The 17,215-nt window shown below is 43.8% G+C and overlaps 1 protein-coding gene across 3 annotated transcripts in view; it reads right to left on the bottom strand.

The window, feature by feature from the left end:
- RORA (RAR related orphan receptor A) overlaps positions 1-10,120 on the bottom strand; it is a 350,740-nt gene extending 340,620 nt beyond the window's left edge. Inside the window, exons 1-2 of one of the 3 annotated variants that reach the window (XM_074549730.1) lie at positions 10,103-10,120; positions 8,762-9,006 (exon numbers count right to left, since the gene is read on the bottom strand). In XM_074549730.1, the coding sequence (XP_074405831.1) occupies positions 8,762-8,933 (172 nt within the window). In that variant the 5' untranslated portion in view covers positions 8,934-9,006; positions 10,103-10,120. Of the gene's footprint in view, positions 1-8,761; positions 9,090-9,404; positions 9,484-10,102 lie in introns of those variants that run through there. The other 2 variants (XM_074549728.1, XM_074549732.1) reach the window with 2 other exon arrangements.
- Between the last annotated feature and the right edge of the window lie 7,095 nt (positions 10,121-17,215).

Raw genomic sequence — 17,215 nt, 5'->3', positions numbered from 1 at the left:
ACACACATGAACTGTCACACATCCATGATCAGTGTTTAGCACACACATGAACTGTCACACATCCAGACTCTGCCAAGACAGCAGGACACCTCTGTTGGTCAAGGGCTGCTTTTGTGCTGCCAACATAGGACTGACCTAATCTTCTCTCTGCCAGATTCACACTCATGAAAATCAGATCACTTCTTAAAAATACACCTGATTCCAGCAGAAAATTACAACATTAAGAGTGGTGAGTGGAAATGAAATCTCTGAAAACAACTTAATGGTTTGGTTTTCTAAAGACTCTCCAAGTGTAAGCCTGCCTGGCTACTGCTGGATGGGCAGGATTGCTAAGGGACTGGAAGTACACTACCACTGCACATTGCTTTGTCCATTATTCCTCCAAGCACCAGCCCTGGAAAGAGTGGCTTTTGTACTCAAACTTCCATGAATTATCTCAGAAGCTCTCTGACTGCACACAAGATGTCAGCAGTTCAGAGGACACTTCATTAGAGTTTTTAAAAGGCCTCTCTAACAACGCCGGCAGTAAAGGACCCTTTGCTAACTTCTATAATGACAACACAAATGACTAACAAAACTCCTCTTGAAGATTACACAAATGAAGCAAGATTCAGAGGGAGATTTCTGATATGCCCTAGTTTCCTTTGAGATTGATTTCATTTTATTTTATTTTTTAATATACAAAGGATTTAGGAGATGCTTTATGCTGACAGCTTTCTTACTTCAAGTAAAGTATTAGCAAAAGCTGTACTTTAGCCTGTCTTATCAAATTTCAAGACTTCTTACAAAGAAATAGTTTAAACCTTACCTTTCTGCCCTTAGTTGAAAGATGTAATGCAGCAGAGGCCTCTGATTTACATTTGGCACAGACTTTGGCAAAGTCATCTGTTAGTTCATAAAAAGGCATTCTTTCCTACCTCTGCATTTGAAGAGAAACTCTGAGGGGAAATCCTACTTTAAAGTATTCTTGTAATTCCACTACAGGAATAAAATAAACCCCATAATCAGTATTTCACAAGTCTTGGCCTTGGTTTTATCCTTGACTGTATCTAACAGACCTTGCTTCAGCGCCAAAACACTCCGGCCAAGCTCTACTAATACATAATTTAAATTTTCCCAATGCTGTCTACAGTTTTGCATATATATTTATTTCAGAAGTGCATGGCATAGACTTCTACATAACTATGGAAAAAATTCCTGTCTCACAGGTCAGGAGCTGGCAATGCTATTGGATGCACATCAACAGCACTTTGCTCTATGGTCTGCCTCTGGGGTTTGATTTTTATTTTTCCTTCTGTCTTCTTTCAGCCATATTGTCAAAACTAGCTGCAGAGTTCCAGACAATATATTCCCCATTCTTCACACAAACCACCTCTTTGGACAAGCATGCCATTTAAAAAGATATTTATAAATGTACTAAAATAATATTAAAGAAAAAAACGGGGAGAGGGGGCTCTCTGTCAAATCTTCTTCTAGGGGTTATAATTTCCATCACCTCTGCATATGAAATACTTCCAATACATTTGAACAGTTGCAAAACTAAAGCACACAGACATATTGTTAATTAATGCTGTAAAAACCCCACAGTCTGTATGAAATGAAACATTTAAAAAGAACAGCAGCCCCACAGTTTTTCACCCCATGATCACCACACCTGCCTCATTAATCTCCTGCACCCATGTGAAGTAAATACATAGTACAACTACAAACTAAAAATCAACAAAGCCTTTAAAATGGTTTAATTTGATTCTGCCAGGGAGGTTATCATAATCCAACTCTGCTTTCTCACATTCTGCTGGCAATTTCTCTCAGCTCAGTTTCCACACTAACTTTGTTCTCCATCTCACAATCTCTCATGCTGTTATAATGCCAGCTCAAACGCTGTTTGTAACAGCGCAGCAATTTCTCTGAAGTTGCCAGCTTCATAGTGTGTTCCTTTAGAAGTGCATGGAAATTATTAGATTAAATTACAAATGAAAGACTCTGCAGTCGGTCATTATTACCAGGACATTTATGTACATTGAGTTGATCAGGAATTCTGACTTCTGTTCCTTTGCAGATCCTCTGTTTATACTCCATTCTGCCAAATTACATGGGAAGTGAAATTGAAGACAACTGGAAAAGAGCTGTATTTTCCCCACAGTCACCAATATCCTCACAAGACAAGGCCTGACACCCACCTCCCCCATTCCCTACTGGCTCAGTGTCAAGAGATCCCCTAGAACCATTTTTAAAACCTCTGTGAATACGAGCACATCTCACAGATAGCAACTCACTATTTAAGGAATTCACTGGAAAAGAAATTTGCTTTACAAAGCAAGACCTGCAACATCCCAGGCGTCCCCCCTGGTTTATATGATTTCACATACCAGCACGGAACCAAACAATTAATACATCCAGAAATACCTGAAAACATTGATCATTCTGCAACTGGTGATCACAATAGGGTAAGCAGCAGGATCTTCAATTATCTCACTGCTGGGGGTATCATTTTCAGGAAGGTATTTCAAACCAATTTCTTGACCATACACTGCCACTGAAAATATCTAGTAATTTTCTACAGGAATAGAGCTGTTTGACCCAATTCCAATGCAGATAATTATATTATCTGTATCCAAAATCCCTCTGAGTGTTTCAATCAGGTATGGTATTCTTCACTTTCCGTTCTGATCTGCTTAGCATGGCTGAGCACCATTAAACAGCTGTCAGATTCCACACAAGAAGTGGCTGGATTTCAGTAATAAGCAAAATGGTTCCCAATAGTGTTTGAAACACCTGGGGATCCTTCCAAATGAACAGTGCAATGAGGCTAAACTATAGGATTAAACTGCTGTAAAATAAGCCCCACAATTTCTTCATGAAAATACACACCCCAATACACTTGGTCTCTGAAGAGCTCAGTTGTTGCCAAGAATGAAACATACCTAGATGAGACTTCAGATAACGCTATGAGGAATAATTCACAACCTTTACATTCAAGAAATTAGACAATTAACTCCTCCTGACACACAGCCCAAGCTGTTCTCATGTTTCTATCAGCACAGACCATCTACAACAGATATGCTGAAGTGCTAAACTGTGAGTCACTGAACAGAGCTCGCTGTTAGTTCAGCTATCACAAAATAAAATACCAGGCTCTTCTTCATTTTCAGTCCACAGAGGTTTTATAGAAAACATTTAAAGAAGAAGTGAGCTAACTGACTGTGAATACAGTTACTCAGAAGTGAAAAGAAGGTTTCTAATCATCAGACAACAAAGCTGTAGAGGAGCCTCCTATCAGAACACCGAGACCAAACAAAATCCTTAACATCCCTAAAAACCAAGTGTTTCTGACACCAAATGTGCACCGTGGGTCTGGTGACAGCAGGGGACTCAGCCTCTGCTCTGCAGGGCCCATCTCTGCACACCTGGAAGAGTCTGTGCAGGTAAGGATGCCTGGCCTGTGTGCCAGCTGTAAGAACAAATAGAGCCAACAGCTCTGTACAGTGCATTTCCAAAAGTGATTATCAGGGCTACAAAGGCAGCCCCAGCAATAGGTGAAACGCAAAATACTTGAAAAGAGAGTCAAAGAAAACAAGACACAAAAATCTGCATATGAAGTGTGGATGCTTCCACACATTCAGGAAGTTTCTTCAACACTTTTCCCACCAGAACTTCCTCTTCTGCTAAAGCCATGGAAAACTGCAGAACCTCCTCAGCAAGCTCAGGTCCAGGTACAAGTGTGACAAACTGCAGGGCACCCACACTCCCAGGGCATTCACAGACACTCCAAATTCTCATTTCTTTTTTCATTTTTTCAATTCATTTCGATTTCATTTTTTCCTACAAGTGCCTGTCACCGAAAACACGCTCTTAAAAATATTTCAGTAAGGAATGGATCACCTATTCACAAATTAATTTCAAGAGTGATACAGACATCACAGTGATTTAAAACGAGGTTGGGTTTTTTCCCCTTTGCACTGGGATAGCTCTCAGATTAAATCCAGCAAAATCGACTGAGTCATTTCAGGTTTTCCCCAACATGTATTTTTGTAGCTTAAAAACAAATATCAGAAGGGAAAAAGAACAAAAAAGAACCTCGCAAAGCTGAAATTGCTCTTTCCATTCAGATGCAGTGCTATACCCAAACTGAAATTGTCACACAGCCCGTTAATCTCCATTACAAACTATGTTCTTTATTTAGTAAAATTACAGCATTTGGTTGAATGATAACAGTATTTACATACTGGTTTATGAGCTCCTGAGATGTTTCTCAAGCAAATAAAATAAGAGAATAGGTTACGGTTTATTGGAATAAGAGAACTGCATTGTTCCTAGGAGAACAACATACTGCTGCTATTATTGCTCCTATGCTACAAATGTTTAAAACAATGCTGTACTTTAAAGGATTCAAAGCACATATCATCTACCAAAATAGGACTAAATCAGTGGTGCATGACGAATAGTCCCCAATGATGACAAAGGCAACCCAAAGAATCTACAGAAAGCATTCGAATTTACAAAATTGAAAGAGTCCTCCTGAAAACAACTTGCAAAATTTCATATTGTGGCTATGCTCTGTAGAACAGTATAAATCCAGAAATTGATAAAATCTAGGGGAAAAAAAGGTATTTGTAAAGAAAAGAACACCACAAACCTATTGTTGTCACTATGAATTATGTTACATCCCTACTTGTGGAGCATCACCCAAATTTAAAAAAAAGCACAAAAGCAAAATGCCACAATCTACCAGTAGAGAAAGGATCAGGATAAACAGATGACATCCAAAGGGCTCTGGAAAACAACAAATACACCCAGAACCTCAACAGCAAGAACAGAATAACAAGCACCTACATAGGTGCAGTTTTCAATTATTAAATATTAAGCATCATATAAGTATTTGCACACAGCATCACTCAGTGATGCAAGAGCTGTCTTAAATATTTTTCAGCAAGACATCCTCTCTTGACTTACCTCTGAGACCAAGAGCTCAGTTCCATACAAACTAAGCACTTTCTAGCAGATTTAAAAGCTTTTTATGTACTTTGCTTTCTAATGAGACAGTAGTTCTCTACTAAAATAGAGTTTATTCAATTACAACTATTTCTAGGGGGACTAATAGAATATTAAGCCTGAGACTGCAGCATGGGTAGAGCTCCATGGACATCCAGGCCTGCAAAGTGAAATAAATGTCAATAAAAGCCACAGTCCAGGGCCAGAGCTGGCGAGGGAAGCATTCCTTCTACCAAGCATGGCAAACCACAAACCCTTGTTGCAGAACACACACACACACTCAGACTGAAATCCAACCTGCTGGTCAGTGACTGGTCTTCAGAAAATTTTAACAACTACTGTCAGCACTAAAAACATCCCTCTGGGGGGAAACCAGGCCTTTTAATCCATCTCCTGCTTTTTCCAGTATGGTGACAATTTCCTAACAATCAGTTTTAATATCAGACTGCAGAGAATTTTTTGAAGCATGCAAGTATGCATGCATGCCCCCACATACTAAATATATCACATAACAACTCCCCATTTGAAAGGTGCTTTTGGTAACTCAGAATTTATGTGTTCAAGTTAAGTATTCTATGCAGCAACAAAACCAGCATAACCTCTGCAAAATAAAAACCAGGTTATGTAAGGATCTGGCGGTACAGACAGGTTTGTATATCAAGCAATAAAGTATTTTGAAGTTATAATATTATAATAACTAAAGCTTCACTTAAGAATTTATTCCACAGCAAACTTTCCCCAATTCTCCATCCACAGTCCTCTCTTTAATTTTATTTTCCTCATTCCTTATGTACACTGGTTATTATAAATCCTGATGTATCAAAGCAGCTTTGCAATGTGTGCAGCTATGAAATTCAAGGATATGAAACAAATATTTGTAGTGTTTGTCGAGTCAAAAATAAGGGTTTTTACACTTAGACAGGTGTATAAATGTGTACATATACCTAAATATCTGTGTACTTGTATCTATCCTCCACACAGCTCACATACGAGTCCAGAGCTGCCTGCTTCCAACACATGGCAGAACTGAGACCCAAACAAGTAAATTTCTGAACTCAATACACAGCTGAACATATGAGCTTAAAAGGTAACAGTTCTAAAAATAATTTCACCTTTACTAGTCACACATTAAGGTCACATTGTTGCCATAAGATATAAAGGACCCTATTAAAAACAAAAAGGCAAGAAACCAAGTGCTATTTCAATAGCTTAAAAAAAAATTAAAAACCCCAAACCTACAAGTCTACAGGGACCCCTTACACCTAATCCATCCATCAAGTCCTGACTTCGAGGAGGCCAAAATGTTGTCATTGTCGTGTTTTGCTGTGCGGCTCTGTACCTCCAGGTTTTAACTATTAGAAAGGCACGATCAGCTGGTGTGTATTGTATAGGTCAATTTACTTCCAATACACTAATTTCTGCAACATTAGCACAGAATGCCAGCTACAATTCCCTTACTGTTTGCACTCTAGGAGTAGACTTGTATTTTCTGCCAACTCCATTACATCATCCGAAAAAACCCAAACACTCTTTTTTTTTTTTCCTTCCTCCCCAAATCCCGGCCACTCTCCTTTTCCTTCTCCCCTCTCCGTTCCCAAAGCGCTCGGCAATCACTGCCGGGAGCGTGATTTCGCTGTGCAGCCCGCCGAGCCCCGGCGCGCAGGGCTCTGGCCATTGTGCAGCCGGGGATGCCTCCCTCCATCACTGACCTTCGCTTTCCCACTCAGACTGTTACATAACGCAGAGCCTGCTGCGTGCGCGGCCGGCAGCCCGGGCAGCGGCGGCGTGTGCCGGGCCCTGCTCCTGCCCCTGCCCCAGCGAGCCCGGGGCAGCAGCGGGGACATGTGGGTCAGCAGGTTAGCAGGAGCACAGCCCCAACAATTCGGGAAAACACTCGCAGCGCCGGAGCCGCCCGGGCTTCCCAGCACCCCCCCCCCCCCTCCCCGCTCCTTTTCGCATCCATAGAGAAGCGACAGCCGAGTGTTACATAATTGATGGGATCCCAAAGTTGCCCCCTCCCCAAAGGCGGCGGGGCCCGCTGCCTCTGCCGGCAGCTCCATCTGCCCGCGCCGCCGGAGCGCTGGGCCGGAGAGCGGGAGGGGGCGCGTTGTGTAACACCCGCCAACTACGGCCGGCTCCGCAAACATCCAGAAAACTCCCCGACAAATTAAGGAAATTTTCTCCAGTGTTTCTGATTAACCTCGTTACATAAGGCGCTTGCATTCCAAATCCACTCTCGCAAGCTCTAAATATACCCCGCGCAGCCAAACGCTCCCTGCGCACACGCCCGTGGCCACCCGGCCTCCTCCGGCCGAGCCCGCTCCTCCTCGCCTCGGCATCCGCCGAACGGCGCGCTCCCCGCTCGCAAATCGCCTCTAATTAAATGTTTCGGCGTGTGACATCTCGATGGCTTTTACTGTACGCGGATTCCCTGAGTGGGAAGCTGCCTGGGAAGGGGGGGGTGTGGCCAAAAGGGGAAAAATACTGTAAAACACAAGCCAACACATGATCAGCCATATTCCAACCTACAAGCCGAGCCCCCTCCGTCCGAGCAGAGACGGTCTCGCCGCTGCCCGCGGCCGGGCATCGCTGCCCCGGCCCCGCCGGCGGCCGCCCAGGGGGCTGCGCTCCCGCCGGGCACGTACTTTTCTCCGCCCGTCATTTCTTTCAATGGCCGTGTGTATTATTACATAGCATTATTTAATTCATTTTTACCCATCACCGAGGGATTTTACTGAGCGAAGCCTCTCTAGCGCGCTCCCCCCTCTCGTAGGAGCAACGCTTCATAAATTATTTACAAGTAATTAAAGCCGCAGCCTCCTCCCTCTCGCACGTCTCGGCAAAACTCCGGCGGCGTTTGAAGCCGGGCCGCGCTCGGTGGCCGCGGCGGGAGCAGCCGGTCCCGCACGGCCCCGCACGGCCCCGCGCAGCTCTCCCGCCGCCGGCGCGGCTCGGGCCAAACTTCACCGCCCCGAGCACCTCCGGAGCCGGCCCGCACGACTCCGGGGCGCAGCCTGAGGCGGGAGGGCTTTGACAGCTGGCGGCGGAGAAGGGGGGCTCGTTTGTTCGCAGCGCTTTATTCGGGGGCCGGCGGAGAGCGGTAAGAGAACCCCCGGGCGCACGGAGACCCTCTGCGAAGTTGGGCACCCTCAACAACAGCAGCTACGAGATCATCCGCTCCGCGATGAAATAATTTTTAAGATACACTTAAATGAATTAAGGGAAAACAGCGCGCAACAGAGTGAATAAGTCACCCGCAAACCGCAAATCTCCTGTTTAATCACAGATCCCCCATTCACAACAAGCCACAGCACACCAGTTGAGAAACTGTCAAAAGGAGACAGACGAGGGGGAGAAAAAAGGGGGGGAGGAAGGACACTGCAGCTTTAAAAGTTTGTTCCCTTGAATCCCAATACTCCTGCTGTTGCTTTATATATTTATAAAATTATGTAATTTCAGGGGCACAGTACCCATCCGGATACCACAGGCAATAAACGAGAGGGACAGGAAAGCACCAAACCCCGCTCAATATTTTCATTGCATTTGTCCCTCCTCCTGCAGCAATTAAAAGAAGCTATAAAAGTTTGCAAGGTTTTGCAGGGGGTACAAGCCCGGCTTGTTTGCGTGCGCGGCTTCAGCAAGCACGAGCGATAAACCAGGGGATTAAATTGCTGCATTTCCCCCTTCTCTCTTACCCCCCTCTTCCTATTCCCACCCACCCCCCGATCCCACTCCCCCGGCCCCCTCCCCCTTCCCCAAGTCTCCCTACCTCTGCTGCTGCTGCTGCTGGAGTAGCTCTGCCTGCGGACGGGAGCCGGCGCATCGCTTTTCCGGGCAGGCTCCAGGTTCACCGGGGTGTCCCTGGCGCCGGCGGCCGCCTCGGAGACGCTGCTGCCCGGCTCACTGGCTGCTGGATCGGGGGCTGCCGGAGCCGACTCCATGTTTTTCCCAATGTAGATCGCTTGGAGATGGCGAGCTCCTACACTCCCTCTATCTTCTGTTTCCAGCGCAACTCTATGGTAGGAAAGCAGAAGGGAGAGAGCGAGCGTGATCCAGATGGGATGTGAGCTTGCCTGGCTGTGACCACAAGCAGCGCTAGCGAGAGCTGCACACCCCCCCGCCCCCGCACCCCCCGCGCTCCGCCGCCAGCCCCGCGCCCCACGCCCGGCACCGCCGCCCTCCGCCCGGCCCCGGCCCCGCCGCAGCGCCCGGAGCCGCGAGGGGCGGCGGCCGCGGGCTCCCTGCGAGCCCCGAGCGGGGCCGGCGCCGCACAAGGTGCTGCCATTGCCCAGGGCGGGCGGGGAGCCAGCCCGACCTCCGCCCGGGCCGGCACCGACGGCTCGGTGAGGTGATGGGGCCCGGGCGGCAGGGCCAGCGGGCCCGCCAGGAGCTCCCTTCCGCAGCCCCGGTACCGGCGGGAAGAGCTTCCACGCAGGGCTGTCTTCCCTCCCCCATGACTGCTTCAGCTGAAGCCGCATCAGAAGATGCCAGCTGTATTAAGCGTCTCAAGACCCACATGTTCAGCAGCCACGCAGCCGGAGAAGGCAACATTTCAGACAATACCTCTCTCTCAATGAAGTGCGCTTTGACATAGAACAAAAGGTGACTAGCAAGGTGCCAGAAAACCTCCAGATCTGGGCTGACTTCTGCAAGCACCCTTGTGCAGTTCACAGTCTCGGTAATGGTCAATTCCTTGTCGGCTGCCTGATGTTAAATCCAGTAACAGCTGCCACAAACACACCCTGGAGAACACATCGCTCGTGTACAACAGAGGCCATGTTCCCTGCAGCCCCACTGCCTCCTGCACACAAGGTGCTAAAGCTGCCTGCTTGGACTGCTCTGACTAGCAGCATATCCCGAGTAGACAAAATCACGATATTTTTACTGAAAGCGGTTCAAGCTTTTTCCAAATGGCACTTGGTCATGTGCAAGCAGCTGATATGCTACCTTCTGCCAACCAGGACTGCTGCTGCAGCTTTCAACACTGCTGGTGCTGGTACCTGATGAAACTTTTAGGTAAACCCTGGGCAATTCCATATTCTGCAGCATGATCACCAGTACTGCACTGCTCTCCACAAATGGTGGCTGCTCAAACAGCTGTGGAACGTACCATGAGTCCTGCTTGCCCCTGGAGCCTGTCCACAAATGGGGTTACATCTTGCCCGGCTGGTAGTCCTTTTGGTGAAAGGGTAGGACCTTGGGGCTGTTGATTTGGAAGTCCTGAAGTTCCAATTACCCGTGTCTGGAAAACAAACACCACAACAGTTTTGATTATCTCGTCTGCTTCCATCTCAGAGGAATGGGCAGCGATTGCAGAAGACAGAGCGACATTAAAAAATTATTCTGCATTCACTTTCAGAGCATAAATAAATGTGAGATGGTCAAAGCTGGGCTCAGACTTTGCCCACTGAGTAAAACCAGGTCTTGTTCTTTGTGATGAAGTACTGGGTTAGGGCAGGCCTGGGAGCACAGAGGGTATGGACACAAAAGGCTACCAGGTTTTCCACCAAAGGGTGTCAAGCTGGATGGAAGCTGTTCCTGGAGAGCAGCCTGAGAAGGAGAGCGAGTGGAAGTGGACAAGGAAGCACAGGTTGCTCCCCAGGACCCCTGTGGGGACTGTGAGCATCCCTGGAACACACTGGCACGGGCAGGGGGCATAAGCTTTGGGCATGGTCTCTCCAGAATCTGCAGAGGGCAGCAAGGTGGTCCTTCTCTGATGCAGCTTCGATGGATTAGAGCTGCAATTTCCTGCAAAGCCTCTCCCTTTACTTTTTGCTAATTGGCAGCCTCCAAACACAAGTAAGAATTATGTGATCTGTGGAAACCAAGCTGCCTGTTAGCCTGAGAGAAAGCTTATCCCTCCCTCCTCAGATGGGGGTTTTAGCAGGCTGACCAGGCAGTGTGTGTTGGGAAACTTGCCCAGCTAATAAAAAAAAGAACTTCATTCCTCAAAGCTGCCAGACCACTGCCTTTCACCAGTGCTGGCAACAACTGGACCACTTGCCACAGTAAGGATTATTCACGTGAGTGTTTTGCAGGACTGGTTGTAGTATTGCAGCTACTTCAGATTATCAGAGAGTGGGGTTTTTCTCCTTCTATCTGTTAAAGGCTGCTGATATTTTGTACACCTACCTTTGTTATACAATTGTCATTTATTGCATCTTTTCCCCTATTTTCTAAATTGAAACAATTTTTCACTTTACTTAGAAGAGAAAGGAGAAGGAAACACTGAAGGCTACAATAGAATAACACAGTAGATCTTTTTTTTTCAAAGTAAATCGTGAGGGAGGGGAAATCACAGGAGTAAGCCCAAATGCTTAGAACATCTGAATTAACGGAGAAGAAAAATTAATTTTATGTTGTTTCACAACATCTCTCTCATAAATCACCAGCAATTAGAACCAGCTAAAGCAGGATAAATTCATAGCATGCTTGTAGAGGCCACAATCTAGGAGCACCTACACAAGGAAAAAGACAAAGCTGCTTTGCTCTAGCAAAAAGAGAGGCTGCCCACAAACTGAAAGCACCATGAGCAAAGGAAATAGGTGACAGTTCACTTGAGATTTATATAATGAATGAAAACCATCACAACTTTTATCCAAAGCTCCCTCTCTGTGAACCTGTTCTGCTCAGACATTTCCTGGGCATCGAAAAGGTCTTCCTCGTTCTTCACTCTATTTCTAGCTTCCAATCCCTACCAAGATGGTTCATTAACTTTGATCACTAAGCTTGTTTCAACAAGTGAGATGGCATTAGCAGCAAAGACAGGTATGCTGAGAAACTTGAGGATAAATGTTTAGTTAGATGAGAGAGGGCTTTAGAAATTGCTGCAGGTATTACCTGCAACAGATCCTACCAGAAGTATCAGTAATGGAACAAAAAGAGACAAGTATCACCAAACATCTGTTGACTTGGCCATTTTCATGTAGATACAATGATTAATAATTTTTAAAATTCTAATTTAAAAAGTTACATAAATCTTACATGATTCTGCGGTAGAGGAGGTACAAAGATCATCTGGACACGTTTTCAGTGGCAGAGGAAGTGGCAGAAGAGCTGTAATGCCCACAGCCACCAGACACGCAGAAAGCAATTCTTGGGCAGGACAGGCATGGGGTAGAGAGCACACAAATGTGTGCAACAAAGCCTCAGCTCACACAGGAACAGCACCCAGCATTGTGTTCTATCAATGTGCAAGCCTGCTTTGAACCTGAGTCACTAAAGGTCTTCTACACACACCACCAACCCAGCTGTTCAAACACCTCCCTCCAAAAAGAATGCCAAAGCACCCTGCTGACCCAGGAGTCACATGAAAACACAGAATATCTCAAGTGGGAAGGGACCCATAAGGATCACCGAGTCCAGCTCCCTGCTCCTCACAGGACAGGACCAACACTAAATCCTGGGACTAAGAGCACCTTAAACAGCAGCCCAGTTCTGGGGCCGGGCCCACCCCTGGCCACAGCACACCCGTGTCCAAGGGGGCTGCCCAGCCTTCCCAGGGAGCTCTGGTAGCTCCAGTCCAGCATTGTACAGCACACATTGGTGCAGAGAGCAATAACCATGAGGCAAAGCTTGAATAACAAGGCAGAGTCACAGCTGTTCCTCCTCCACAACAGTAAGGCACTTTTCCTTCCATTGGACACATCCTGTGGTTCTGATGTCTTTGCAGGAAAAAATAAACTTAAAAAATCAGAGATTGAAGACATTCAGAAGAGCAAGCAGGACACCAAGCAGGTCCTCAGTACAGGTCTGATGTCATCATACTTATATACCAATATTCAAAGAAGTGTTTAAAATATATACATCCATTCTTTGCAACTGCATTCTGCAGCATATCTTTTAATGGTTCACAAAACTTTAGTTAATTAAATTTTACAGTAGGACAAGAAATTGCTTCCACTGGAAACACATACAGCAGCCTCCTCACAATTATGCAACCCATTAAGCTTCAGCAAAAACAGGCAGACTGGTAAACTACAGGTATGGAACCTGAATATTTGGCAGTAATTAAATTAAACACTACCTGAACAGCATTCTCTCATATCCTAGATGAAAACAAAATAAAAAATAATAGGAAAGGAATAAGACAACTGTGCTGGAGGCACTTAGACTGGATGCAGCTTCAGTGGACCCTTTCCCACAACCTTTATCTCTAAGCAAAGTGGAAAGCTCATCAAACAGTTGCTGGAATTTGCACTCACAGACATAATTTTGTTTGTTTTAAAGACTGAGGAGCATTTGTTAACCAGCTAGCACAGCACAGATTCAGTGGAATCTCCTTCTTCCTGCTGTAAACTCATCGTGTAAACTATGAGCTGCTTTTCATTGTTTGTTAAGCCTCCATTTCCACTCTCCTCTCTGCCATTTGGATTCATTGCTTATTGGATTTTCTGTTTCTGAAAGAAAGTGGAGGAGCACACAACATACAAAGTAAAGAATCCTTTGTGCTTATCTGTAGAGCACAATGTCCACAATCAGCATCTCCTGATAGAGAGTGGCACAGGTCAGTTTTTAAAAATGGAAGACTTTCTGTGAGTGAATTCAGGTAAAAGGCCCAAAGATATCCACCTCTCTCAGCAAGCTGGTTTTTTTGCTGCTGTTTTCTTGCAGATAGTTTAAAAAATTATTGAATATTTTCCTTCAGCCAGATGAAGACTTTTCTTGCTTTCCATACACTTGCAGACAACGTCTTCCTCCCACAAAGGTAAGCTAATTGAATTAGAGGAGCAACTCAGCCTGCCCATGTTCTCTGGAGAGTTGAAAGGAAACGGGGAAGAGAAAAATCTGATCCAGAGATACATTTTTGTTCTCAAGAAAATGGAAGATTTTTTTAGTCAGGATCAGTAAATGAGATGCCATTTCTGAAACCTTGGATTGCTTCAGTCCAAAGTGGGTTTGGTTGATTTCTCATTAGCTCTTGCTTCAGCACTACCTTCTGCACTGTGTTTTTACTCAAGAGCTGCTTCCTCAAATACCACATTTATTATAGAATTCATCCATAATATCAGACTGATAACTCACACTTGTGCAAAAAGAAATGCCTCTCTAAAAGTAATAATAGGTTAAATGCAGGTTAAAGTAAGGAGAAAAAAATAGCTTATCCTTGATAAAAATAATATTCTTATGAATATTGTCTAAATGACAATTTTGTACATGCCTTCATACATCTCTGTCATTCTCCCAATGAATTTCCACCAGTGACCTCAGCATTTCCAGCAGCACACCTGGCAAAGGTGTGGTTCTGGTACAAACTCTGTCCCTTCCCAGTGCACCCCAACCCAGGATCCCACCCACATTCTGCAAGGGCTGCAAAGCTCTCCCTGGTTTCCCAGTGCAACAGCAGGGAGCTGCACCTGCACCCATCCTGATTTGCTTTCTTTTTCTCCAGGTCACAGAACTTGATCTTCTAGCTTAGAAACACAAAAATTACCTTCATTGTACATGTAACAAAAAAATTACACAACCCATCAAGTATAATCAAGCAGGCCAAATACACAGCAGAGACATTACAGCTTAGATGAGCATTAAAATTGAATTATGCCAAAAATTCAGAAGAGAAAGTAGTAATTTTATTTTAAATAGTCAGGTTTTACATAATTTGAAGCCTCATTTGATTTATTTAAACACTGTATCTAGTAAAATATTTTTATTTCAAGGAAAATGGAAAGCTGTCTGCTGCATGCAAAGGTCAACTTGTATTAAAGAAAACATATATTCTGCTGCCTGCTTTAACTCTTTGAGAGCTTCCAGCTCCACAATAGAACAGTTTGTGTCTTTTATAATAGTTATTAAGTCCAAAATTTTATAGATTTTATAGAGACTAGAAAGATTAATATGAAGCTTTCAGTATTATGCTGAAAGAAGAATCTTGGAAGAGGAGTTTCACAGTGAAAATATTCCAGTGTGTTAATGGAACACAGGTATAGTAAGACAGAAGAGATCTGCTTTTCTCTGTTTGGAGATGAGAGGGAAGAGGGCAGAACAATTTCACTTTCACAACTGACAGTTCTCATACTGTAAAAACAAATTTGGTCGTTGTTAGAGTTGTCTTCATGTTCTGTAAAGCACTGGAACCCAAAATAAGCCTTGCAATTTTTTCAGCTTTTTTTTCATCTGATGAAAAATAAGTACCTTATAACCAAACAAAATATTTAGTTAACTTGAAATTAAAAGATGTGGTTTGTGCCTTGATTTTTTAACATGCTTGTAAAAGTGATGTTTAGATATGTTTCAAAGTAAAACAATATTTTCTGTAAAAAAACCAAACAAAACCAGCAAAACCCAAAACAAATTCCTGAAACACATTTAAAAAGGAACATCAAGGTCTTGCCTATTTTCCAATTTCTTCTTCTTCAGTTGAATAAATCAATCAGGAATTGGAGTTCATTACATTGATCCAGCCATGGATTTTCTGGCTGGAGCAGCCCCTCCATTGGGGCACAGCTCCGTGGTTCCTCTGTGCAGTGGCCACGGGGATCCTCACACATTGTCAGCTCCACAAGGGCTCACAGGCTGCTCAGGAAAAGCCACGAGAGACCCTCAGTGTCTGACATGAGGAGCCTCAGCCATCCTCAAATCAAATTTCAGCCTAAGTAAGCCCAGCAGTGAAAAATCCCAGCTCTCTATTTCTGAATCTCTCCAGGCCTGTGAATGCAGCCCTGACTGAGACTGCTAATGCATCTCTCCTCTTTTCCTTTCTGAATGATTCATCGTTTTTCTTTAAAAGAAACCATTATCTAAAAGCAAAAACGGGCTATGTAAAATATCCTCACAAATGTATTTGCACACACTATATGCTCTCATTTAGAAAAAAATTGCCTTACAGGTTTCATGTAAAAATAGAAAGCTCTTTCCTACACAAAGTTTGTTTTAGTAGTTGAGGTTTGAATCTTGTGACTGGGAGACTTCATGATAACCCACACAGTTATTTTGAAGTTTAAAGCAAAACTAAAACCTGATGTACTCCATAGATTCTTAGAGTACTCTTCCCATTCCAGCTTGTCATTTAGAGTAAATTTTTTGTTGCATTTTTTTCTCTCTTTACTACCTTCCATAATATGTAGGATTCATTCTTAATTCCTCAATGCAATCCTTGTTGCTATTGTAGAGATTTAACAACCATTTGAAAATGACATAAAGCAGAAACCCAGGCAAAACTACCAAAGATTAAAAACTGAAAAAATAAAATTATTAAAGTAAAATCTTAGGTGGTGAATAATTAACATGAAAATCAGCCTGCTTACAGAAACTATATATATATTTAATATTTTATATATTTCATTATTTATATCTTTTAATATTTTATCTATTTTAATTTTTTCCCACATGCTTCATGGCAGTGTTAGCCTATGGACATAGTAACCAAGTCCACAGATTTTCCCAGATTCTTTCTGCAGTTTGCACCATGTTCATCCCTGCAGGCCTGCCACTACTCACCCAAAGCATCCAACACAGGTTTCACAGTGTGCTGTTACCACCTCAGCATGATGGCACATTTGCCTCCAACTCAAGGAGAGAAGGAAATAATTTTATATTTACAACACTGGCTTTACACGAATACAATTTTTCTTTAAGTTTTCTCTAACCTTTATAAAGCACTGGTATTTTCCTGGTGCATGTACCAGTGAGCGCTGCTGCTGCCTCCCCTCCTCTGAGACTCACAGCTTCACAAGTTCTTTATTGTGAGTTTCAATTACCACAAGGAACCAAGAGATCAGAGAACAATTTTCAAAGGAACAACAAGTGGTTCACTTTAAAGTTCATTCCTAATGTTTGTGGCTTTTCATAAATCAATACAAGCAGGCAAGAACAACACAGCAGCTCTACTTGAGAATTTCTGATTGCCTGAATGTAAAACTGTACTACTAACAAATGTTCTCTTTAAACTATCTTTCCTTCCCTAATGCTGTGAAATTTGTCTGAGAAATTGCTTGAAATCAATTGGTTTAGAATTTGAGAGCCAAAAGATTTATATTTCTCATAAAAAACAAAAGCCAACCTGAAATATTTCACATCCAGTTTTCCACTGGGAACTTTAAGCTTTCCCTACTTTCTATCCACACCTCAAAAAATGCCAAAATCTAACAAAACCAGGAGAAAGTGGTTTAATGAATAAGGAACAATTAACAGGGCTTTCAATTCATGCTCCTCTGCATCAAGCAGATACAAGGCAAGCAGCAGCATGTGATGATTTTCCAAAATGCATGGTATTAGCTATTCT

The sequence above is a fragment of the Zonotrichia albicollis genome, chromosome 11 (assembly GCF_047830755.1).
Source record: "Zonotrichia albicollis isolate bZonAlb1 chromosome 11, bZonAlb1.hap1, whole genome shotgun sequence".
In the NCBI taxonomy this organism is placed as follows: domain Eukaryota; kingdom Metazoa; phylum Chordata; class Aves; order Passeriformes; family Passerellidae; genus Zonotrichia; species Zonotrichia albicollis.
The sequence above is the reverse complement of the archived record's forward strand: the minus strand, read 5'-3'. Positions and strand labels throughout refer to the sequence as shown.